This window comes from Fusarium verticillioides, chromosome 8, assembly GCF_000149555.1.
Source record: "Fusarium verticillioides 7600 chromosome 8, whole genome shotgun sequence".
NCBI classification, from domain to species: domain Eukaryota; kingdom Fungi; phylum Ascomycota; class Sordariomycetes; order Hypocreales; family Nectriaceae; genus Fusarium; species Fusarium verticillioides.
The window spans coordinates 318666-342355 of NC_031682.1; the positions used below are offsets into that span (position 1 = coordinate 318666).

General features: G+C 47.8%; 11 protein-coding genes across 11 annotated transcripts; 6 read left to right on the top strand and 5 right to left on the bottom strand.

Moving 5' to 3' along the window:
* Positions 1-121: 121 nt before the first annotated feature.
* On the top strand, positions 122-1279 carry FVEG_07663 (hypothetical protein; the record flags this gene model as incomplete). The annotated part of the gene is made up of 2 exons (XM_018896339.1): positions 122-456; positions 505-1279. 2 exons carry the CDS (start codon positions 122-124, stop codon positions 1277-1279), a joined length of 1110 nt encoding a protein of 369 aa, XP_018753789.1.
* A 952-nt stretch (positions 1280-2231) lies between these two features.
* On the top strand, positions 2232-3574 carry FVEG_07662 (hypothetical protein). The gene is made up of 2 exons (XM_018896338.1): positions 2232-3182; positions 3228-3574. Exons 1-2 carry the CDS (start codon positions 2290-2292, stop codon positions 3412-3414), a joined length of 1080 nt encoding a protein of 359 aa, XP_018753788.1. The 5' UTR covers positions 2232-2289; the 3' UTR covers positions 3415-3574.
* Positions 3447-4514, bottom strand: FVEG_16160 (hypothetical protein; the record flags this gene model as incomplete). The annotated part of the gene is made up of 1 exon (XM_018905398.1): positions 3447-4514. The coding sequence occupies one exon, from the start codon at positions 4512-4514 to the stop codon at positions 3447-3449; it is 1068 nt and encodes a 355-aa protein (XP_018753787.1).
* Positions 4515-4786: 272 nt separating this feature from the next.
* FVEG_07661 (hypothetical protein) lies at positions 4787-5594 on the bottom strand (the record flags this gene model as incomplete). The annotated part of the gene is made up of 2 exons (XM_018896337.1): positions 4787-5071; positions 5130-5594. 2 exons carry the CDS (start codon positions 5592-5594, stop codon positions 4787-4789), a joined length of 750 nt encoding a protein of 249 aa, XP_018753786.1.
* A 1100-nt stretch (positions 5595-6694) lies between these two features.
* FVEG_16159 (hypothetical protein) lies at positions 6695-7636 on the top strand (the record flags this gene model as incomplete). The annotated part of the gene is made up of 2 exons (XM_018905397.1): positions 6695-6853; positions 6911-7636. 2 exons carry the CDS (start codon positions 6695-6697, stop codon positions 7634-7636), a joined length of 885 nt encoding a protein of 294 aa, XP_018753785.1.
* A 753-nt stretch (positions 7637-8389) lies between these two features.
* FVEG_07660 (hypothetical protein) lies at positions 8390-8782 on the top strand (the record flags this gene model as incomplete). The annotated part of the gene is made up of 1 exon (XM_018896336.1): positions 8390-8782. One exon carries the CDS (start codon positions 8390-8392, stop codon positions 8780-8782), a length of 393 nt encoding a protein of 130 aa, XP_018753784.1.
* Positions 8783-9268: 486 nt separating this feature from the next.
* On the top strand, positions 9269-11888 carry FVEG_07659 (hypothetical protein). The gene is made up of 4 exons (XM_018896335.1): positions 9269-9587; positions 9655-10251; positions 10304-11173; positions 11278-11888. Exons 1-4 carry the CDS (start codon positions 9352-9354, stop codon positions 11399-11401), a joined length of 1827 nt encoding a protein of 608 aa, XP_018753783.1. The 5' UTR covers positions 9269-9351; the 3' UTR covers positions 11402-11888.
* Positions 11889-12451: 563 nt separating this feature from the next.
* FVEG_07658 (hypothetical protein) lies at positions 12452-16825 on the bottom strand. Its single transcript, XM_018896334.1, has 2 exons — positions 15654-16825; positions 12452-15601 (listed from the first exon to the last, which is right to left on the bottom strand). The coding sequence occupies exons 1-2, from the start codon at positions 16666-16668 to the stop codon at positions 12612-12614; spliced, it is 4005 nt and encodes a 1334-aa protein (XP_018753782.1). The 5' UTR covers positions 16669-16825; the 3' UTR covers positions 12452-12611.
* Positions 16826-17787: 962 nt separating this feature from the next.
* FVEG_07657 (hypothetical protein) lies at positions 17788-19373 on the top strand. Its single transcript, XM_018896333.1, has 7 exons — positions 17788-17931; positions 18010-18169; positions 18219-18232; positions 18284-18363; positions 18419-18565; positions 18614-18670; positions 18717-19373. Exons 1-7 carry the CDS (start codon positions 17825-17827, stop codon positions 19220-19222), a joined length of 1071 nt encoding a protein of 356 aa, XP_018753781.1. The 5' UTR covers positions 17788-17824; the 3' UTR covers positions 19223-19373.
* Positions 19374-19388: 15 nt separating this feature from the next.
* On the bottom strand, positions 19389-20397 carry FVEG_07656 (hypothetical protein; the record flags this gene model as incomplete). The annotated part of the gene is made up of 2 exons (XM_018896332.1): positions 19389-20223; positions 20273-20397. The coding sequence occupies 2 exons, from the start codon at positions 20395-20397 to the stop codon at positions 19389-19391; spliced, it is 960 nt and encodes a 319-aa protein (XP_018753780.1).
* A 1553-nt stretch (positions 20398-21950) lies between these two features.
* On the bottom strand, positions 21951-23656 carry FVEG_07655 (hypothetical protein; the record flags this gene model as incomplete). The annotated part of the gene is made up of 3 exons (XM_018896331.1): positions 21951-23069; positions 23113-23346; positions 23396-23656. The coding sequence occupies 3 exons, from the start codon at positions 23654-23656 to the stop codon at positions 21951-21953; spliced, it is 1614 nt and encodes a 537-aa protein (XP_018753779.1).
* Between the last annotated feature and the right edge of the window lie 34 nt (positions 23657-23690).

A 23690-nucleotide genomic window follows, 5' to 3' on the forward strand; every position in this document is an offset into this window, starting at 1 on the left:
CGGTCCCAACATCTTAGTCATTTCACGGGTATATATTGCTGGCCCTGGCCCCGTATCAGCCCCTGCTGCTTCCATCAATTCCACTCCTAAACGTAACTGAGATTCTTTGTCGACGATCGAGATGTATATCCCATCTCTCCTCCTTTCCATCCTTGGAGTAGTCTCCATTGCCTGGGCATTCCCCAGCCAAATCTCAAATCCGGAGCAGCTCCGAGGAAGTAGCTTTGCATCGCAGAAGCTTGATGCAAATGCAGATGAAGACAGTCTTCGGTACCAGCCAGCCTTTTACTTTGACAAGGGGATCTGTAAAGGCGCCAAAAGGCCCATACCTTACCTTTCAAGTCGACCCGTAAACACCAGTGTACCAGATGGTGGGGCTTGCGTTTCGAGATCTCTAGTATCCAAGAGAAAGGTCTACACGAGGAAGCGCTGCAACAACGGTTGGTGCGCATACATGTAAGTCCCAACGCCTAGTGCCCGCAAGTCCAAACTGACAGGACCAAGGTATGAGTACGAACTTGCATCGGGGTTCTTGTGTTACCGCAAACCCCGTTGGGAAAACATAGTGGTCTTTGTCAAGAACAACACCGTCCAGCACGTTGCAGCTTCAGAAAACGGAGTATACATTCGCAGGGACAAACCCCACCTACAAGAGGGCCATCCTCTGATGCTAAATTATGGGCCTGTTTCCCATCGGAGTGCTGTCTTTCGTTTTGCCAACAAGGGGCACGTGGAGAAAATTAGGAAGGATGTTGGGGAATGGGTTGTCGCAAATCTAGTTAATTGGGATGGGTCTCCTACACCAGCGCTGAACAAGAAGTTGTCAACTCATGACGCTCGGAGGAAAAAGTTCCATTTGGCGGATGAGCACTTTACGGAGGCTTTGTACGAGGCAGCCGGGGAATGTGTTCCTGGATTTGATTGTGAGAGTGGTGAAACGAAGGATATGCACAAGGAAAGGCAGAAGAAGAAAGTGAAGACTAAGGACAAGGACAAGATTGAAGAGGAAGAGAAGGACTCGGATAAAAAGTTCGATATCAAGGAGACTGTAAAGGGTAAGGACAAACATGAAGCGGAAGAGAAGGACCAAACGATTGAGAGAGGTAAGGGGGAGGTGGAGTTGAAAAAATTCGATATTGATGAGGATAAGGAGGACAAGAATGACAAGGAGGATAATAAGAATAACAAGGAGAATAAGAATGACAAGGAGGATAACAAGAATGATAAGGAGGATAACAAGAATGACAAGGAGGATGATAAGAAGGAGGAGGAGAACTAATTTGACATCAAGAAGCAGAAGGATGAAGACAAATAGATTCTACTGACAGGGTTATCTATTGTTGTGAGCCAGATCGGGTCGGTCAGTCACACAGGGATACGGTCAAGGCCATGAACAGATAAGTTGCAACCTCTAAGTAGGTCTATGGTATGCGGGAATTTATATATTAAGTGCAGTCATTCACCCAAGTCGTTGTATATCCTGCCGAACAAGCTTGTCTGCCCTCATCTTGGTGTTTGTCCTGATGATTGACAATCACGTGGCCTGTTTGCGGGCCCAGTCTCACAATTGTAGCTGAATACCCTGCATCTCACGATTGATCAACCTCGCCCAGGTCATAAAACAAGATAGACCTGTCTTGACTGGCCAATATATGCAATCAAGATTTCTATATTTCTGCAAAGCTTTGTAATTACTATGAGAAGCATACGCATTGCACGCGTATTGTTTTGTGCCAGAACGAAGCCTTTCTAGAAAGCTTATGACAGTAGCCATTGATAGAGTAAGGACAAAGATCCTGTCTCCAACACCACGATCGGTAGAACTATCTACTGCACATGCCACTTCCCCAGTTTGATCATTTATGGCGAGACTCGATTCAACGTGCCAGGTGCGTGATGTGAGCCATCAGATGTGGGGTCTATCAACTCAATGCAACAGACCACTTCAAATCTTGGCTGATCACGATTTCACACTCTTCGGTTCTCGCCGAGTCTTCCCCCGCATTCCCTCTCCACTCCTCATTCGTGGAAACGTACCCCCTGTTCAATCTTAACACTAACCTATTCCCCATCAGGTAATCCGATCATCTCATCACGTTAGGCTTATAAGTGTACTTTGTGACTTCGCATTACTATGTCTGGAAATATGTTGAATGAGGGGAAGGTCGTCTTTTGCGTCACGTTCTTCATCAGCTGACGATGTTATAAAAGTCACCTTCTCATCAATATCAATACAGTTCCCCTCCCCTTCCCATCACTATTGTTGGCACTTGACTTCAAACTTCCGCCATGTCAATGAAAGCAGTACGTTTCCACGGACAGCAAGATGTTCGGCTAGAGGAGATTCCCCTCCCCTCTCTCGAGCCAAACTCGGTCCGCATCTCCCCTAAGTTCTGCGGAATCTGCGGGACAGATGTGCATGAATATCTCGGTGGCAATAACCTCATTCCCAAGCCTGGAACCCCGCACGGCATCACCGGGGAGACATCGCCCCTCACTCTGGGTCATGAGTTCAGCGGCGTTGTCGAGGAAGTGGGGAGTGAGGTTACGCGCCTCCAGAAGGGAGATCGCGTTTGCGTTCAGCCGATTATTTACGATAATGAATGTCGTTCATGCAAGCGCGGGCTGGTCAATTGTTGTGACAAGAATGGGTTTATCGGGCTGAGTGGTTGGGGAGGCGGTCTCTGTGAAACGACAGTTGTTCCGCAAGATGCTGTGAAGAAGTTGCCTGATAACGTTTCTCTTGAGGTTGGAGCGCTTGTTGAACCGCTTGCCGTCGGATGGCACGCGATCAAGATCTCGCCATATCAAGAAGGTGATTCAGCGTTTGTCGTTGGTGGCGGACCAATTGGACTCGCTGTTGTGCAGGCGCTTATTGGCAGAGGATGCAAGAACATTATTCTCAGCGAGGTCAGCTCCAAGCGTCGAGAGTTTGCAAGGAAATTCGGCGCCCATCATGTGTTCGACCCCACCAAGGACGACATCGTGGCTGAAGTCAAGAAATTGACGGACGGTTTGGGCGCAGACGTCGGTTTTGACGCAGCTGGCTCTCAGCATGCCATCGATGCAGCTTTCGATTGTCTCAAGGCTAGAGCAGTACTCGTCAACATCGCTGTTTGGGAAAAGAGGGCTCAATTGAACATGAATCAGATCGTGTTTCGTGAAAGATCATACGTTGGATGGTAAGTTCCCTTCGTCTTCATTGAAGCAAATTCTAACTTTAATAGCGCCACGTATGCTCTTGGTGATTTTGAAGAGGTCATTGATGCGCTGTCGAGTGGCAAGATTACGCCTGAGGGGATGATTACAAAGGTTATCAAGATGGATAAGGTTGTGGAGGAGGGGTTCCAGACGCTTATCAATGATAAGGATAATCATGTTAAGATTTTGGTTGATGTCAGTGCTGGTGTATAAGAACGGAGATGGGCCGTTACAAAGTATGTAGATTAGTTGGCGAGGAGTTGAGTCTGTTTTCTGATTACTATCATTATGCTAGCCCCAGCTGGGTCCGTTCGCCATTCACTGTACAGATCTATCCCGACATCCTCCAGCATCCAATCCATATACTCATCAGGACTCACCTTGCCAGGAATGCCGTATGGGTCTGGTGTTTCCTGCTGCAATTCAGAGCTTCCAGCCTGCACGGGCGCCGTATCCGGTGTAGCCATTCTTCTAGCAAGATGAAAACCCGGGTCCAGCTGCTGCATCTCCCGTACATAACGAGCCTTGACAATGAGTCTCTGGATCGGCCTCGATAGATTTCCCCTCCTACCCCTTTCATTCATACTCCATTGATTGTGGACCGTGTTAAGGAACTCCCATGCTCGATCACATTCCGCTGACGCTGGACGAGAACAAATCTCGGAGCGTACAAATATGACTGCGTGCCAATGGATATGTGCTTTAGAGTGCCACGTCCACTTCGAGATACTGCTGGTTGTCATGATAAACCTTGAAAGCTCAAGTACTTCCATAGAGATGGAAAAGAGTCGGTCTCGAATGATCGTCGAGGTGTATGCTTCTTTTTGTTTCCTAGGAAAGTCAACCATGAGCCCCGTGCGGGCAACGATGAGTCGAGTAACCTTCAAGGTGAACAGCATGAACGATACAGACTCGTCAAAGTAACGTAAGTAGCGCTCCTCTAATTGGCTCTGGAGTTCTTGAACGATTTGTTCACCATCAGCTCGTGCCACAGTGGCTGTCGAGCTTGAGATCGGTGATGCACAGCCAACCTTCCAGCCAGCTTTAGTCATCTCGCAACGTTTCAGACAGAACTTCATCTGGGTATATCCTTCATGCTCTTTTGGAGCTTCTGTCATATTGGGGGTGATATCGCTGTCGTTGATGTTGAGGGGAAGCTTTATGTCAAACACGTCGCCCCGCACTATAGGTTTGTATCCATGAAACTCTGAGGATCGCATGTCTAGTAGACAGATATGCCACCAAAGCCGACGCCTGAGTTCGGTATCGAATGGCTTGAGAACAAAAGTTGTTCCGTCACGATGCAGACCCATAGCTTGGGCGATGTGAAATATAAGCGACGTTAAAGACCATGTCGTTCTAGAGTCGTCTTCGTTCCTAGGCCCGATAGGAACAACACAGCGGCTTGGAGGAGGACAAGGCTTTGCGTGTTCAGCAAGCTGGCACGGGCCAAAGATTGCTCGACTGCGAAGCGGAACTTATTGAGCGAGGTAGAACGCAACTCCCCGAGGACGCTTTCGCACTGGCCTTCATCCATGCTTATGACTGGCGAGTAGTAGATGGCAAATAGCAAGGCTCTGCATTTCTATCGAGTGTCTCTAGTGACACGATGGAATCCCAAAACCACTGCTCTGTGGTAGATATGCACCAGTGGAAGGACATTCTGGATGAAGATGTTCAAGAGAGTGACTGATAGGTGCATGGGTGGATGATAGTTCAGAAGGGAATGACAGAGGGAACGAAACCCAAAGACCGAAGCACTTGTCCCAATAGGTGACGCCACCTCTGGCATGGGTCCATATGCATCAGTAGGGTTGTTAGCATCATCTTCAAACAGAGAGTCATGTAGCATGTCGCGCAATTCTTCGATCTGAATAACAAATAAATCAGCAACCATGGTAGATGTATAATAAGGTTGCAGTATTAACCTCATTTCCTAGATTGGCCCACAAAATGTTACTGATGTAGTAGCTTTTACTATCATCTATCATCAGGCGACCAAGTTGCTGGTTGGTGGAAGCATCATGAGCAGCGCCATCTCCTCCCGACAGGGAGTTCCCTACAACACCATGATGCGGTTCAATTTCGTCTACATCTATATTATTCCCAGATGGAACGGCATCGGTTGTGGCCTCGACCTGACTTGTGAGTTCCTTAATGGTGTTTTCCAGTCTCTGGAGCCGATCGACGAGACGGGTATCCAGCGTTCGAGTAGACTTCTTGGCAGCTCTGCCACGACCAGCGGGGTATGAGCAATTGAGTTTGACGCGCAGGCAATTGGAGCAGGGCTGCTGGCGATCACATTTCACTTTCCGATAGCGGTAATAGGTGCAGCTGCGTAGAGGAAGTGGATCGGAGGGAGTTGGCACGGGAGAGTCTGAGGTGGAACTCATTTTGACGTTTTCAGTAGTTGATGAAGCTGTCGGGGCCCTCGGAGGGGAGCTCGTTGAGACTGAAGAGGCCATGGATAGAGCTTGGACTGTTGGGAGAATGAGAATGGCGAGGCTGAGATGATGGCCTAACATGCCACTCACAGCTGGTATCAGCGGCCCCCATTGCCCATTAGCTGGACAGTTCCTCTTTGCATGTAAGTAGCATTAACTCAAACCACCGATGGAACTTCGGGACTGGCGACTCTAGGGACCTCATCTCCGAGCATCAACTATTGGCCATCAATCATCGGCATTGCACTGACTGGCTTTGGTTTCACAACCATCTTCCAATCTGCACTTGGCTACCTCATCGATACGTTCACTCGTTACAGCGCAAGTGCAGTTGCAGCCAATACCTTTATGCGGTCCATGTTCTCGGGCGCATTTCCCTTGTTCATCATCCCTATGTATCACAGACTTGGAGTGGACTGGGGAATAACCGTTTTTGGTTGCATTGCTGCGGCGCTGATCACTGTTCCGTATCGGTTCTTCGTTTGGGGGAAGAGGATCAGAGGTAGAGGCAAGTGGAGCAAGGACAGCGTTTAGCTGCAGCATGCTTGACTTTTCTTCCGATCATGAGCTTGCATATAAGCTTATACAAGCTAGCTACTGTGGTCTCACACACTCGTGGTGTATCAATCAGGACGATTGGAAGGTCTGACCGAGACCTATAAGCACTGCATTGAAATACACATTAGTCAGCACTGCAGTTGGCAAGAAACCCTTTGGTTAGATCTTTGTTTATCACCTGTTTGAAACCCAAAATCTAGTTCAATGCTCACATATAGTTGTTCCTCCAACTTCTGTTCACCGATTTGTACGTGTTGTTCACAGTTTCCACTGAATGTTCGGTTGCCAAAGGTGAAAACGCCATGAACAACTATTTGACGAATATATGTAATAATTCCTATAAAATCTGATGCCGCATGAGATCATGTGCTTCGCTAATCAACAGATCTTACGAAATCTACCGCCGGCAAGTTCTAAACCCAAGAGTTCCATCAGTTACAAGACCAGTACAATCATTCTGAACATCAGCTTTCTTACCAAACGCTTCAACCATGGAATTCATCGCCAAGACCAGCCACGAGGCAGAAATCCGAGATCGACTCCACGCATTAGACTACGAAGTTCATGCTCTGAAGTTAGGCAGCAGATCATTGGCGCGCAAGTTTGGCTTGAACGAATATCTCGAAAACGATGCGGGGTCTTTCTTAGCAGTCTCAGAATCGCTTGAGGACGGAGAGATTCTGGAATATCCTTACATCGACTATTAGCCTGCTGCTCGTAAACAAGGTGAGATTCAACGACGAACCAAGGTTTTGGAGAATGGAATTCGTACTTTGAAGTGGAGTCTTGGGCTCCCGGATATGATGTCCAGCCCAGCTCCTTCAGGCCTGGTCGATACAGCCAGACCTGTCCCGCCTGCAGAGACTTACTGTTTAGCCCCTCAGTTTGAAGCATTGCTAGATGATCTTCAGAACTCCGGGATGATCGAAAAGAACAAGCGGCTGTACTACACCAGCACGGCTGCAGACCCGAAGCAGCAAAGGGAGAACGAAACCATGATGGCTTTCCATTTCAGACGACACGAGAATCCCGATATTGCTGGACCTATTCCTGACCTCAACCCCAAGTTGCGAGTCGGTAGAAGGAAAGTCAACCCGCATTCCTCTCTTTCTATCAAGCACTCCATTCTCAGAGAGTTTATCCATGACGCTAACCGTAACATCAGGAATGTGGCCTGCAGTCTATACCTCCGCCGCGAGTGCAAGGCAATGTACACATACAACTTCAACGAGCTTGATGCTGACATATTCTACGACTGGCAATGGCTGCGTTCTCTGCAATCAGGAGATGTTCTTGCAGGAGACATAGAGGTCCTTGGTATACGTAATCAAATGATCTGCGATATGATTGACAACAGAGAAGATCCTATCTTTGAGGATCGCGCTGCACTTTGGCCTTCCATTGTCTTTGGTCGTCTGAAGCCTGATTTTTGAGAAATTGAGAGGACTGGTTTCCGCGTCTTGGCGTGGAGATTATGCATGGTAGATGGGGTTGTACCCTTGTGGTTGGATAGACATGGCTTCTGGATTTCTGGCGTACCCGTCCGTGAAAGATGTTAAAGGTTCTTTGCCATAGGCTTGTCATTCACCTTGATCAAATAGATATTATATAGAAGGATCTACTTGTATTCTCATTTGTTGTAAAACTTTATTTATTCCCCATGCTTTGCTCATCGCGAAATTCATCTAGGGATATATAATGGTGACGCAATTTTTAAAGGCACACAGGTGCTAGTAAGGGCGACAGTAATAACGCGATTGATACTGGTCATTAAATGGAATGTAAAAGGTCAATCGTAAATGTTTGTGCAAGAGTCCACTCTAAGCTAACAGCGAGCAATAACTCCAAAGGTCTAGAGGTGGAACCCAACTAACGAGCCGGACTTCGGACACGAAACTACATCCGAAGAAGAAAACTCTTCTTACCGCGCGGGAAAGAAATGAATAAAAATTGACTTAACAGGTGAATACTAGTTTTTAGGTGGAATTTTCCATCTCAATCACTCCTTATATATAAGCTGGCGGCATAATTACAACAACGGAGCTCAGATACCTTAAATGCAACCGTTGGGAAAACAGCATCAGAGCCTGTAGTTATTTTGCGTCTTTAGTTGCCTACTTATATCCCTTTCAACGCAACCCACTTACACGATGACTTCACTAAATACACTAACACAACCCTCAAAAATGGGCGACACGATTCGCTGTAACGGCCTAAAATGCCTCCCCGTCGCCCCCAAGATCTGGATCAAACTCATCAAACTCATTCCCGAAACCGGCTCCTATACAGTCATGATCAGAGCTGAGCCTGGGGGTGTTCTACCTCGTCATCGACACGTCAAGAGTGCCGAGATCTCCATCTTGAAGGGAAACGGAGATCATCCGCAGGCTGGACACTTTGAGAAGGGAGATTATGTTTCGGAGCATGAGGGTTCACAGCACGATCCGCTTGTGTTCGAGGTGGAAACTGAGATGTTAATGATTAGCGAGGGAGCGTCGGTGTTTCTGGATGATGATGGAAATGACCTTTATGCAATGGATGTTCCGATGCTTCAGAATCTTGCGGCTTCTGCAACATGATCTCTTAAAGACCTCAGGAAAGCGCTCGCCTTCGCTAAAACAGATGTTAATTCTACCCTTACCGAGTTGCTGGGTTGTTTCTGGGCCCGCTGGTATCATACGACTGGCTTTAGGAATAGCCGGAAGGGAAATGGGTAGCAATTTTAGACTGGGCTGGGCCGTCTTGACTCCGGACATTGTCTCACCATCAATTCAGCGGCCCTTGTAGATCTTTTCCCGTACAATGCCATGCAAAAGGGTTCCTATCACGGCTTGTGACCCAGACCAACTTACATTAATCCGACGCTGCTGTAACATTGAAATATCAGCTATACCCCAAATGGGAGGAAATGCCTTTCAGCTAGGTGGGTCAGTGTGTAGATACCCTGCCATAACCTGGCCTTCTCTCCAAATCCAGAGCCAACATGCATATTTGAGAACCAACATGCAGAACTTGAAACCTAAAGAGATAAGTGCAAGCAGGCCACTGAAATTGCAGAGAGGGCACTGCCCCCCATCAGTTTTTCATGTTCCTTTTTCTTCTTGTTTCTTGGCAATTTTAACTATATGCCAATTGGTGCTTCAACAAGATGTTGTTTGATGCTTTACTACTCGGCATTTTTCTGGCGACTAGGTCATTTCTCGTCTTCGGAAGCGCCTCACTTGTTCGTGCCGGTAACACGCCTGATTCTTCTGGATACAACACACTGGACCTCGTTCCAAGAACCCCCGCCCGGCCGATCCGACAGCCAAAGGGTACGAAGCAAAAAAACAGCACATCTTTAGATACGAGCTGGGTCAATGCTATCCTCTTCGCATACACGGGGTGCGTCAATTATCACCAGTCGCTAAACACTTGGCATCAATCTCTAACTATGTTGATTTGTTCGCAGGGAGGAGGAGTTGGGTTCCAAGCAAGGAAACGCTTCAGTCTCAGCCAGCATTGAAATCTCTTGCGCGACGTGCTATATAAAAGGAACCGCTACCACAGAGTTTATATATGACCGCGAATTCAACGTCAGCCGCGCTTTTAGCAATTTTACCAGCCAAGTCAGACGCGAGATCGACAACCTGGCAGACGAGACGGCCGATTACATAGAAAACTACATCGATACGGTGGCAGATAATCTAGATGACGGATTTGACCTAGACGATTTCGATCTACCGCCATTGGACTACAACTTGAATGTTGACATACCCGAGATTCCGGAGTTTCGACTTCAGTTCCAATTCGATGGATTAGAAGTCTACATGTTGATCGACACAGTCCTCTCGGCTGGTGCCACATATACTCTGAACCTGTACACTTCTACTACTCCCGCAGGCTTCGCCGTGCGAGACAATCTGGAGCTCGGCGTTATCTTTGCTATCGACCTTATCCTATCTGTAGAAGGTGAGATCAACATTAGTAGCGGGTTTCATCTCAGACTGGATGATGGCGTTTTGTTTGATATTGCTATATTTTCCAAAAGGATTTCAAATTTGACAATGTAAGTTCTTTCTGTGCCTGTTGCTTGAAATGAACTAACAGAATCTCAATAGAAATGGTGGCGACTTCGAATTTCTGCCAGTCACTCTCGAAAGCGCCGGTGTTGTGTTCAAAGCTGTTCTGCGTGTCGGTGTAAAAGCAGGCTTTGAAATAGCATCACCTGAAGTTTCCATCGCTGGGAAGACAATCGCTCATGTTGGTGGTGGTGTTGAAGTGGGAGTATTTGCCAACATTGCCGAATTAATCACCAATGTCACTCTTTCCACCGATGAAGACGACGATTGCAGCCTTCGAGTTGAGGAAGTCTATCAACTGGCTATTGGCGCTGCTGCTGGAGCTTCGATTGCTATTGATGATATGACATGGGGGCCAGTGCCCGAAACTGAGATTCCTGTCTTCTACACTACACTCGGGCATGCTTGTGCCCGCCAGCGAAGCAGCGATGCTGCGTTATCCGTCACGGCATCCCCAGCACTAGAAGCGAGAGGGAACAACGATGATGAAGATGAGGTGGAGACAACGACAATCTCGACCAAAGCGACATTCGTTGTTGTAGCGTGTCGATCAGAAGGATTAGTCAACTGTCCAATGTCACTCCAGACAACGTCAAAGTACACCACTACACGAACACATGTTACTGTTGTTCCAACGGACAGTGAAGCCGAGTTCCCCGAGTCCGTTCGCCATACTGTTACGAGCTTGGTTGCATTCGGAAACGGCGCAAACAAGTTGGTAGCAATGTCAGGAGCTCCGTCTTCTTATGTTCCGCCAACCACGACACCTTCAGCCAAAGAAAATGGCAAGGGCGATGATCCAAGTGATACTCCGAATGAGAAGTCTGGTGGAGTCTCCAAAAGTGTCATTATTGGTGTCAGCGTCGGCCTTGGAGTGCCTTTTCTGCTGGGAGGGATCGCTGTTGTTTTGTAAGTGAACATCTTTCATTTTCTTCCACGAGTTACCTTCAGTTTGCATCGGTAACTATCGATTCTTTATGGCGTCCAGAAATTAACTACTCTCCATGTGTTAGGCTTTTGAGAAAGAAGAAAGGCTCCCTTCCTGAAACATCGCCGGCTCCCGTTGAAACCATAGAGTCGACACTATCGTCTTCAAAGACTCATGGTATTTCAGTACACGAGCGGAGAGATCCATGATTGGTCTTCAAAGAGTAAATCTACTCAATTTAGCCCGTGTTCCTGGTGAATTCTGCTATCAGGCTTCGAAGCAATGCGGATTAAGTTGAGGCATCGCTAAGAATGTGAAACGAGGGTATACAACAAAGCCACATATCCCCATGACATCAGTAACTAAAATACTGGTCTATTGGATTTGAATCCAGCATACCGTTATCTCTTCTTCGTTTTCTAATCAACATGAATATATGGAATCGAACCAACCTTGTCCAATTTAGTCACGGACATCTCAAACTCGAAGGAAACGTGGTTCAGTGTTATTAAATCAATTGTGATTTACACATTCTCTGTTCCTTCAAAATATATAGTCATTATTTTAAAACAGCTTGTAAGAGCAGAGTGATCGACAGGAACTATTCTCTATTGCCCGATCACTAAGGATTTATTTCAGAATGTATAAGATGTCGTGACTAGATAAACTGCAATATCTAAGGTAATTGTCCTCCCGAACTTCCTAGAGGCTCGGAAAACCGGCTCGCAAGCCCCGTACGAGTCTACTCGACGTAAAGCAGAGAATCAGCTTCGTGGTCACTGAACCTCCATCACATGTAGAGGCATGCAAGCTCCGACCTAAGCCTATGTTGCAGATCTTGTTTGCTGTCATAGGTTTATGAATCATTGAAGGCCATTTAAGTTGTCCTATGAAGGATTAATCTACTAAATGTTTCACAATACTAAGTTTACACATGTAAAGAGACTAACTGATCAGGTATGGAAGGCCTAACAGGCTTACTCTCACATGTATTGGCTGCAGAAGCTCGAGATGGCATAGTGGAGAACTTAGAACAGCTAATTGTATGTAAGCGGCGTAGCCATTGGTCAGTCATCACGGTATTGATGTCTAAGTTGTGGGCTAGAAGTGTTATTTGCAGTTGAGATTTGTGGCTGTGAGCTTATTCCAGCAGAGAGAACCTAGTATGTAAGCGGCGTTCCTTTGTGACAAGGAAAGGGCAGGCACTGTTTCCAGGAATCTCCTGATATTACTGATCTGAATCCAATTGCGTAGAAATTCTGTCAACTTTCCAAGGTTGGGTTATGGATCGTCTAAGGTATTACAGTATCTATAAGCCGCCGATATCAGGTTTATTAGCAAACTAAAAAAGAACTATTTTTTTTTTTTGGCAGCTGTAGTATATCTTTGTTTAACGATGAACTCGTTCTTGTCAGTGACTTATGTAACACCTCGCTTTCCTCCCTTGTTAATCAGGAAGTGGATGGCTTTCTCGTAACCCGTTTTCACTGCATCATCAAGCGGCGTTCTTGACTGATTATCAAGAGCATTAATTTCCGCTCCCTTCCTTATTAATATGTCGATGGCCCCTACGACGAAATCCTCCGTTTCCGGCGGACGATAACGAGAAGCTGCAAGGTGCAATGGCGTCTTGCCTAGGAGATTGCGAGCATTGAGGTCCACACCCGGCTGGTCGGCGAATATTGACAGAGCTTCCATATTCCCATATTCTGTCACATTATGCAGAGGTGTATTACCATCATTGCCATTATCACTGATGTCGATTCCGAGGCTCGTGATCAGCTGAATTATATCGCTGGTGTAAGGGTTGACGTTACGTGCGAGGACATGGAGGCACGTTTGGCCACTTTTGTCACGAGCATCGGCCCTTGCCCCATTATCGAGAAGCAATTGAACAACCTCCAACAATGATATTTTCCGCCCCATTGCTTTGTGTAGCCAATTTTCACCATGTTCATCCTGAGCTGTTATATCCGCTCCTCGTGTAATTAAGAACCCGATTTCATCGACAGAGGCACGCATCACGGCCCTGAATAGAGGTGGCTGGCCCCATTGATTTCTGGCATCTATCTTTGCCCCGTAGGTGAGAAGTGCTTCCATTGCTGCCCTTGATCCTCCTTTTTCTGCAGCATAATGAAGAGGTGTCATTTCCCAACGGTCTTTTGCATCAACATCTGCCCCTCGACTCAAAAGGAGCTTCACCACATTCACTTTTCCCGCAGCATAATGAAGAGGTGTCTTTTTCCAAAGGCCTTTTGCGTTGACATCTGCCCCTCTCTCCAAAAGGAGTTTTACCACCTTCTCATGCCCTTTTTCAGCAGCTGCAAGTAGTATAGGAGCACCACTAACGCCGCGTCTATTAGAATCTTCCCCCGCGTCGAGCAAGATCTCAACTACTTCAGCGTAGCCATTGCATGACGCAAGCCAGATGGCGCTTTCTCTCTTGTATATTTCTTTGACACCCGCGCCGTGGCTTATTAGCCATCTCACTATGTCGATGTGGCCATTTTTCGACGCAAGCATTAGGGGTGAGTATGCCGCTACATCATTTATGGGCTGATTGTCTCTTTCAACAAGAATCCTTGCGATTCCGAAGTGGCCATTCTCGCATGCCCAAGAAAGTGGGGTTCGGAGGGCCCCGCCAGCATCTATGTCGGGCAATAGACCTTCTGTTATATCCATCCCTTCATAAAGCGCGGAGGGTAAACGCAGAAGAGCAAGGACGCTGGCTTTATCCCCTTTAGCCATGGCAGCTATGAGTGGATATACATATCTGTCTTTCTCTGACGATACGTAAATATTGGCATCACTCTCCAGTCTTGTCCGTATGAGTGACGAATGCCCTCTGTCCGCAAGTATGTATAGTAACCCAGCGGCTGGCCTATACCTACGGACCCTAAATGTCTCAAAGCCGTTGACAACCGCTTTCCAAGCAGAAGTCCGAAAGCTTTCCAAAAATGTTTGTTGGTCAGCCGTATTTGCTGACAAGTCAGAGTGATGTAGAACGAACTGGCTAGCATATTGAAGGAATGGGTACGGCTTAGCCTCCCTTGCAACTGTGGGCTCTAAAGCATGACGGTCTTCGAGTTCGAGCTGTCCACTCTTGAGAACAAATTCGAAGTAGGAATAGCAGCACATCTTCAACCTGTCATGGCCTACACCCTCCCAGTCTGGTCCGAGTTCTGGCCATAGCCCTTGAAGACCCTTATCCTTGATGAGGAAATCGCGAACAGACTCATGTATGAATTGAACCCTCGGCTCCTTGACTTTTGTGATCTCAGCTAGACCCTTAGATGAACTGATAACACAACGGGCAAAGCAATCTTCAGAGTCCTCAGTGTCAACCTCGGGCATGTCAAAGTCTGCTAGTCCCTTCAGGTATAGCCCTGACCAGATCGCGTGATAGTACTCGTCGGGCTTTAACGGTCGTTGGCTGAGCAAAATCCAGAGAACAGACAGTTGGAGCTCCTCCATATTGTTATTGTCTCTTTTCAGCAGGTCCTTGAACAGGTCACTCAACCCACTGGGTATCTGCTCAAGACGTCTTCTCACAGCTAGGCGACCACGACAATTCTCCTTGTTCATTATGTCGACTACAAGGACAACCCAGAGGAAAACGCCTGCTGCTTTCTGAAGCATTTTCTCTTGGAGCTCTGCCAGGAGTGTTTTGTCTTTGATTCGAAGATTGGACTTGATGTAGTTCTCAAGGTCGCTGCCATGCCCAATTTCTTCCTCGAGAATGATTCGAATACCGTATTTTATATCAATGTAGGGGTAATGACGACTGGAGAAACAGATACGAAGATTGATGTTATTTTCAGTGCATTGCTCGGCCAGATCTTCGAAGTATTCGACTAGATCCATGACTTGCTGCTCATCACACTCATCAAGGGCATCGATAAAGCATCTGAATGATCTTTGACCAAGCTTGGAAACTGCGGCGCGGAGGACGTCTTTGAGGACGTTCAATGGAGGACAACCACTTTGGTTTCGAGGCAAAAGGTCAGGGTCATCCAAGACGGATTCGAGGTCTGGAAATCCGTGGAACATTTGCAAAAGTAAAGATCGGTACATCCCCGAGACAGTCTTTTCCAACAGCTCCCCACGGGCGTTGAAAAAGAAGGAGGCGGTGAGGCTCTGGTTTTTACGATCCTTTTTCTTCCACTTTAGGTAGATGAACTTCATAATAGTGGACTTCCCAGCTCCAGGCTTTCCTCTGATCCACAAGAAACCACGATGCTGTGGCGTCTCCTGCGGGTCAGTCCATGAAAGATAATCGGGATGTTTAAGAAACCAATGGCAGGTCTTCGAATGTGCTGCTTTAATGGTCAACTTCCGGGCATCGATTTGCTCGAAGTCCAATGATTTCAGAATGTCCTCATGACCACCAGATATGATGGTGTGCTCAGCTAGAAGACATTAGCAACTTGGACTGACAATTGGAGACCAATAATTACTCACAATTCGACTGGTGGTAACCAGCGTAAGATGCTTGGTACTCTCCTCTCCATAGTTCCAAGAACTCATAGGAATAAGCTGCTGCAGCGGCTGCAGCATACCGCTGCCACTCTTTCGATTTATGAGAATCCGAATAGTCGCAGATACCACGAATAGGCAGGCAAGGCATGATATCCATCAAACCAGCAGCCTCCATCTCAAAGCAAAGTACATCCAGCTCCCGCGCGACCTCATCACGAACAATTGAGTCTTTCATGACTGTGTTGGCTGAGCCAATACCGCCATAGTAAATGGACGGGTCGGCAGAAGATCGGTTCTTTCTCGTCTCTAGCTTGGACGAATCACACTGATCGCAAGATAGGAATGAAGAGGGGTGAGGATAAGACTTCTGAAAGAGGCGGTCAGGCTCGGTTGGCCGCGAATAAGCAGCGTAGCTCCCCATTTTCTCCCTCAATATCGAAGGAACTCGGCTCCCACTTAGCTCATGTTTAGATCTCAGATTTGAGATGACCGTTCGGATGGTAGAGTCAGGTATCTTGGGAACTGCCGTTCGCTGGAAGCCACCGTTGAGTGTTTTCCCCATATCATACTGCATGACCCTGACACCCACCACAATATCTCCGAGTCTTATATCAGCTTTGAGCGGCACTCCACCACCAATGCCTACCATCAATCCAATTTCGATGTTAGGGAACGTCCTTCTCATGTTACTAAGCACGCTCGCGGCATTATTCAGGCCATATTGAGCATCCGGCAAGCAGGCTATGACCACATTGTGATTCCGAATGCTCCCCAGGACGTAAGAGTTCGTGTCGTTGCCTTGCTGTGGATACTCAGAGTGCTCTTCGTCGAGCATAGCGCGGGCTGCAGCCATCTCGATATGCAATGCGCAAATCCAAGCGACTGTATAACGTTCGCGTATGGATTCATCCTCCATCTGCTGGATGCCAGTTTTGCGTCGTTTTGCATGGTAAGGCAGTGCGCCATCGTCACTGTGAGACAGCCGCCGCCGCTCCATTTCGTCGCGAGTCGCTCAGGCTGGGATTGACTGGGGTTGGCTGTGTTTAGCTGGAGTTGGCTCTGCGGGTTTACGCAGCTCGTGAGGTTTTCGCGGGTTCTCTGAAGCAGAGACGATTGCTTCTCACCAATGCAGGATGATGCTGAGGGGAAATTCCAAATCAGGCTGTGCGAACCAACGTGCATCAGCTGCAATTCAGCCTCACCAAGTCCTTGGTGATATAATCCCTGCTCACGTCACGTGCTCATTTCTATTTTGGGATAACACAAAGTACAAGCAGCTCATATTAAGAGAATGAGGAATGGTCTGACTATCGATCAGAGACTTCATTTACCATATTGCTACAGTTTCTCTACTATAGGTACCCAGCTTATAAATTTAATTCTCACCTAGGTATGCTGAGAAAGTCCTGGTGCTGAAGCGTTGATGATTTGAACTAGTCTTCCTGTTAGGCAACAAACCGACTGAGCGCTGCATTTCGCGGCTATCACATAGTCATTTTTCAATGCTGAAGCCACAATTCTAGTAACTAGTTTATACAAATCTGATTTAAGACCAACGCTGATACCGTATGATTGTTTTATTTATGTCATTTATGATCATATGTCCCGTCTCACTCAAGTAACATTGCCTGGAATGCTAGAAAATGAGGGGCCCAACGGCTGAGTTTGAGTGTCAACCGTCTGTACTCAGACGGTGTTTCCTTTCACACGACTCAGAGTTTAAATTATACGTCCTATGCCAATTACCACTAGCTTCACGCACAAATAAGCGAGGACTCCGTTCCAGACTTCGCAGGATGGTCTTATGCTCCAACACCTGGGCCGCTATTGGTTACTTTGTGTCAGCCACCATTCCTCACCAAGCCTCATATGCCATATGCTTAACAGAGCTGTATCCGTCGGGTAAGACAGTGTAATTTAGGCTCTGGTTAATGAGTGGACTTTCACGGATACGTCTGACGGGCCAATTTAATTACCCAAGAGGGGGGGCCTGATCTTGTTGTTCCGAACCATTCGGGGTCTTCCGCTAGGTGTAAACATAAGGTTTGTTCCATCAATCTGGGCCTTAAGAACCAGTTTCCCACCCAATTTCTTAAACACTGCGACATTTTTAAAACTTCCACCTACTAAATAGGATTTTCTGTCTACTCACTATGCAACTTTCATCTCTGCTGACCACAGCTCTTCTTGCTGCTGTACCAGGTTCATGTGCACCAGCTCACGAGTGTGGCTGCAAGACTCCTCTTGTCCGTAAAGAATGGTAAATGACACCGTCTTTAATCAATCATCGATGTATGCGACACATTTCCCTCCAGGTGGCTGACAATTTTGGTTGTAGGAGAACATTAAGCACCAAAGAGAAGCATGAGTATATTGACGCCGTCAAGTGCCTTGCGACGAAACCATCGCAGACTGGAAACATCTACGCTGGTGCTAAGTCCCGTTACGACGACTTTCAAGTCAGTCATATCGTGAATACTGACTTTATACACTACGTTGTAAGTCGTCGCCTGCTCTTCAGATGTATCCACTAACTAAGCTTTACAGGGCTTCTTCCAAGCGTAATACTAACTCCCTGCTACCAGGGCGTCAAGCGCTGATTTGAGAAACAGGTGGCATCGAATGTTTATTGCTCAATATGAGAAAGACCTTCGAAATCTTTGTTGCTACAGTGGAGCTCAGCCATACTGGGGTATGCATGCCCTCCCTCTCAGAAAATTTTCCCCTTACTGACCACTGGGTTCTAGACTGGACACTTGACTCGAGTTCCATCGAAGATTTCGGAAAGTCTCCCATTTTTGACGCAGAGACAGGATTTGGAGGGAATGGCGTTTTTATCGACATCAGTAGCTGGACAAACGTGACTAGGCAGGTTTCTGGAAGGACAGGAGGCGGTATGTCATGATATTGTTCCAGGATTGGGAAACGCTAACATGAAACAGGGTGCGTTACTGATGGCCCTTTCGCCAAGGGGGAATTTGAAGTGCATGCAGGTCCAGGTATGTTGATATAAGTACCTTTGAAGCAATCGACTAACTGTACAAGACACCTCAACTGCTTACAACCCGCGTTGCCTGGCCCGCGACGTCGCTGCAGAATATGGCATCTCGAAGCTCAACCAAACCGTAGTCGACTGGACTCTTGGGGCCAAGGACTTCTTCGAGTTTGACCAGCGTGTCCAAGGCGGCGTCAGTGCTGAGTCTCAGGGATATCACGGTGGCGGCCATCTCGCTATTGGCGGCAGTCTCGGTGAGATGGGCGATATGTACTCTTCGCCTGGCGATCCTATCTTCTGGCTGCATCACACTAACGTTGATCGACTCTGGGATAAATGGCAGCGACTAGACTGGCCTGCTAGGAAGAGCGATATTAGTGGGCCGGACACCCAGTATGGGTATCCTTATGACTTCTTCGGTGACAAGAAGTACAAGAATATCACACTTGCATATGTGATGGACTTTGGCAACTTGCTTCCTGATAGGCGGTATATCACTGTTGAGGAAGCTATGGACACTCAAGGAGAGCGGCTAGGCTACACATATGACTCATGAACAACGCCAAATCGAGACTTAGACATATGGTATAATTCTTGGATTATATTTGGAAACATTAACTATTACAGAATAAAATATAAAGTCTTGTGAAGTGAACTCATAGACATCGAAGCTTATGTCATAGAGTCCCGCAGCATGATATCATGAAATAATAACCCCCCGCTTAGTTCTTCTTTCCACAAGCAACAGGGAAAGCCTGGCCCTCAAAGTCATGAGTCTTGGAACCACTGGGAGTCTTGACAGAGAACTCAAACGCAGAAACGGCATTCTTGTTGCCCATGACATTGCGAACAGGGTAGTGGCGTCCAGCAATGAGATCAACGTGACCGCACTGAGTAGGGTTGTTGAAGTGGTAGCCGGTAGCAGTGAGGACAAGAGCAGGGGCGTTAGGGTCAGTCTCGCCAGTTCCGCACTCGAAGGCGTTACCCTGTCCGAAGTAGAGAGTGTTGGCGTTATCAGCAGTGACGCAGAGCTCGTAGGTTCCGGTCTCGGGAGCTTGGTAGTAACCGGTGTAAACGAGAGTGAAGTTGTTGGCATCGACCTTGATACCGCCAGCGAGAGTACGGTGGTAGCCAATGTACCAGGCCTTTCCAGCGTACTTGGGATCAGGGAAGATCTGGGGGTAGCCGGCGAGGTCCTCCATGTAGTCTTGGGCGAAGTATGTCTCACTTGTGACGGAGGAGTCGAGGGGAGTGAGGTTATCGGTGATGTAGTAGGAGGGAGGAACGGACATCTCGTCGTTTCCGTAGCCGCGCTCGAAGACGTTCTTGTAGTAGTCGACGTTGAAGCCGGCGGCTTGACATCCGGGCTCGATGGCGCAGGGGGTAGGGACGGGGACGTCAGTGGTGGCGGATGTAGCGCTGGTCTCGACGGCAGCGGTCGTAGTGGGGACCTTGATCTCGGTGGTGGTGGGCTCGTCTGTGCTGAGAGTCTCGATGGGAGTCTCAACGGTGGTGGTCTTGGCAGCAGTGGTGGTGGGCTTAGGGATAGATGCAGTGCTTGGAGTTGTTAGTATGAATTGCTGAGGAGGTCAAATTGGCGTCTTACCTGCTGGCACTCTTGATGACAATGGTGGTAGAGATGACAGAAGCAGGAGGGTGAGGCTTGCAGGGGCCTGCTTGGGCGAGGCCGATAACGCCACTGAGGGCAATGAGGGTCTGAGAAGCTCGCATTGTGAATGGTGATTGAATGAGTGATATGAGATAACGAATGACGTTCACTGAAAGTGAGTAAAGAGCGAATACTGCAAATGAGTGCTGATAAACGAAAGACTGAGCGATAAAGACCGATGACCAAACAAACAACAACGGCGGAAGCTTTCTGCATTTATACGATCTCAACTCATCGTCTGTTTCCTCCTATTATCCCATATAGTCTCTCTTATTCCGTTTCATTTCAACCCCTGCAACGGGGACGCAAAGTCAGATCAGGTCAAGATCCCCGCTGTTGTTCTAGCGCAGCCACCGTTTTCTCCGCCGTCACCATCCCATTTAGACGGTGACTTCTCGTATTGTGTGGAACCCTTTCCCACGTGGAAAGCTGAAACACGACGGCGGGAGGTGACATTTTGGACTCCACTGGGTTTAGGTGTTTGCTCGATAAGCGGAGGTCGCTTTGCTACTGGCCGAGCTGTAGCGAGAGTACCTGGGGTGCATTAGTGGAGCGGTTTTATAGGGTAGGGAAGGGTCTTAAAAGGGTCGCGTTATTCCCGTCGCGTGCGATTTACTTACCTTTTGCGTAGTGAGCGGTACCTTGCATAGTTATAGCTCAGTTGCTTATTGTCTATGAGGATAAAACGGACTTAACAGAAAAAGAGAAACTCCACAGACGTTTTAAGCGATCGGATATCGATGTTTTGCTGTGGATGCCCCCCCGTGACGCTCAGGTCATTTATTCCTCGGCGCGTCGGCGTTCTTGCATCTTCCGGGCCGACAATAACGGGACAATCAAAGCTCAACCCTTGGCCTACGGTGGGAGATGATTGCCAAGATGTCCGTTCTCAAAAGTTCGCCCACATCCCGTCCTCGTTTACATGAACGACAGAAGTCCCCTGTTTTCGGATCAATAGTGCCGACCCATAAAAGTGAAGGCTTTGATGCGCTGCTGGGATGACTCTCGCGATGCGAACGTTCACCCGCCAATGAAGAGTAATAAACTGCAAATAAGTGATGAGTTGGATAATGTCCCCAAAACCACATCATCTCAATGCCCATTGTTCCTTGCAGTTTCTGAATTTACAGCAATTATTTAGCAAAGAAAAAAAGAAAAAGAAAAAGAAAAACAGCTTAAGTATAAATGCACACTCGAGAGCCTTTACGACGGACCTCGTAAAGCAATCAAGATTGATCGACCTTAGGGTAGCTCACGACATCAGCGCACGGGACTGGCATAACTTTTAAGCGCACCAATCAATCGCGATGAGGTTATGAAGAACGGGGAGATCTATTTACATCGCAGAAGTGTCTTATCTTATCCTCGGTGTGGATAATGCTCGAGACAAGCTTTGCGATAAGGCTGGACAACTCATAGCCTCGGAGCTCAGAAGGTAAGAGATCGCGACAGGCCAGATGAGATAAGATACAGTACTAGTGAATTTCTTTCTTGACATATCTATTTAAATATGGTCTGTTTTATAAATCAATTGCTATGAACGCTAAGAAACACTTTTCTTGTGCCATTGCTTGGCTTGTACACGGACCCAAGGTCCTTTTGACATATAGTCCACCTACTGAGGGCGAAGGGCAGTTCTCTCAGAGTCACTCCATCGTCCTTGGATATACTGCCTCACAGTCTTGCCCCAAAACGCCGCCGGGACAGCCATCGCTCCCATGACGAGCATCAAGACAAAGATGAGGATGGTTGGCTGTAGAATATGGCCCTCCTGAGTCCAAGGTAATATGGCAGTACTAATTCCGAAACCAAACATGTTTCCAGTGAACAATTGAACAGCGAGTGCTGCGGCTGCCCATCGCGGAAACGCCTCGGTGATCCAGAGAGTGAAGGCGACGTTGCCGGTTAGGAAGCTCATGATGCTGATTGCTGATGTGATGTAGATCCAGACGGAAGGCCACTTGTTGATAAGGGCGAGACCATTGAGAAGGACGCTTGTCAGGCCGGTAATGACAGGGACGGCGAATAGAGCCAGGTAGACTTCGGCGTGGCGAATACCGCCTTTGCGAAAGGTGTAGCATCGTGTAAACCAGGAAGCGAATGGTCCTGTGAGAGGGAACGCGAGAAGAGAACCAACTACGCCCGCGACGCCAAGCAAGATATTAATACATCCTGTTTCCTTGTCCCCAAACATATAGATGAGGGCAGATGGTTGAGTGACGTTGAGGAAAATGACACCACTGAGGATGATGCCGGTAAGCAGAGAGACCCAAAAGGTAAGAGGGTTAAGAATACATAAGAACATCTGTCCATATGTTGCAAGCACAGACTCCCACTTCGTCCCAGGTGCTCGCGACACCTTCAAGTGAGACCATATCGACCAAGAAGACGGTAAATCAGGTAGAGGTTTGTCATTTCTGATGAGCTCGATCTCATCCCAACCTCCATAGACCTCAACCTGTTCAGAGCTGCTCTGAACTAGGACTCGTCCATCGAGTGCGACGGGAGGTCGAAGGAAGTATGTCTCGGGGACGCAGAAGAGAACTAAAAAGAAGGCGAGGATGCAAGGTGCGACCCAGGCTTTGTATACACATCGCCAGGTCATTGTAGTGTCGGTTGTCAAAGGGAGGATTAAGAGAGCGAGTTTGATGAGGGCTGAGCCCGTGCACCAGAATAGTGAGAGTGCGCTGGGGCGTTCGTGGATGAATGTTGCGTCGATGAGGATGAGGATGAACTGGGATTGTTAGTAAGGCTTGGCTGGGTGGATATTCACTTACCACCCCGGTTGCTGATCCGGCTGCGAGGGCTTGGAAGCTGAGGGCAGCAATTAATTGCAGGAATGATCCAGCGTAGCCTGCCCAGAGCGTCGATAGCACCGTCACCACAGAAGCACCAACAACAATAGGTCGTCGTCCAACAGCCGTCGATAACGGAATGCCGATCAAGAATCCAACTCCAGTGAAGAGCGTCATCGCCGACGATAAAGACTGAACACTAAAAGGACCCATTGGCTAAACTCAATTAGCATCATCTCATTCACCAAGACGCCAAATTAGTTACCTTGTTCTTGAACTCCTCCCCAATCGCCTGCATCAACAGCCCCGGAAGATTCAGCTCAAACGACGCAGCCATCGAAAAGCACTGCAGCGCCAAAAACCCCATCAGCCTCTTGGTCCACGACCACGTAAGCGGATCCCGATACGATTTACTCGGGATCGGCAGTTTGAGCACGCGCCCGTTGGAAGAGACGAAGAAAACACTGCCAGCAGTGGGAAGGGACTCGCGCTTAGCCGCACCGATCGAACTCGCCCTTGACTCCATGATAACCGAAAATGCACGTAAACCAACAAAAGAA

Excerpts from the sequence above, each read along its gene's own strand:
- FVEG_07662 (XM_018896338.1), top strand. The coding sequence starts at position 2,290 with ATGTCAATGAAAGCAGTACGTTTCCACGGACAGCAAGATGTTCGGCTA. Across the intron at positions 3,183-3,227 it reads GAAAGATCATACGTTGGATG|CGCCACGTATGCTCTTGGTG; the intron begins GTAAGTTCCCTT and ends TAACTTTAATAG.
- FVEG_07659 (XM_018896335.1), top strand. The coding sequence starts at position 9,352 with ATGTTGTTTGATGCTTTACTACTCGGCATTTTTCTGGCGACTAGGTCA. Across the intron at positions 10,252-10,303 it reads AGGATTTCAAATTTGACAAT|AAATGGTGGCGACTTCGAAT; the intron begins GTAAGTTCTTTC and ends GAATCTCAATAG. Across the intron at positions 11,174-11,277 it reads GGAGGGATCGCTGTTGTTTT|GCTTTTGAGAAAGAAGAAAG; the intron begins GTAAGTGAACAT and ends TCCATGTGTTAG.
- FVEG_07658 (XM_018896334.1), bottom strand. The coding sequence starts at position 16,668 with ATGGAGCGGCGGCGGCTGTCTCACAGTGACGATGGCGCACTGCCTTAC. Across the intron at positions 15,602-15,653 it reads TGGTTACCACCAGTCGAATT|CTGAGCACACCATCATATCT; the intron begins GTGAGTAATTAT and ends AATGTCTTCTAG.
- FVEG_07657 (XM_018896333.1), top strand. The coding sequence starts at position 17,825 with ATGCAACTTTCATCTCTGCTGACCACAGCTCTTCTTGCTGCTGTACCA. Across the intron at positions 18,566-18,613 it reads TTCTGGAAGGACAGGAGGCG|GGTGCGTTACTGATGGCCCT; the intron begins GTATGTCATGAT and ends AACATGAAACAG. Across the intron at positions 18,671-18,716 it reads TGAAGTGCATGCAGGTCCAG|ACACCTCAACTGCTTACAAC; the intron begins GTATGTTGATAT and ends TAACTGTACAAG.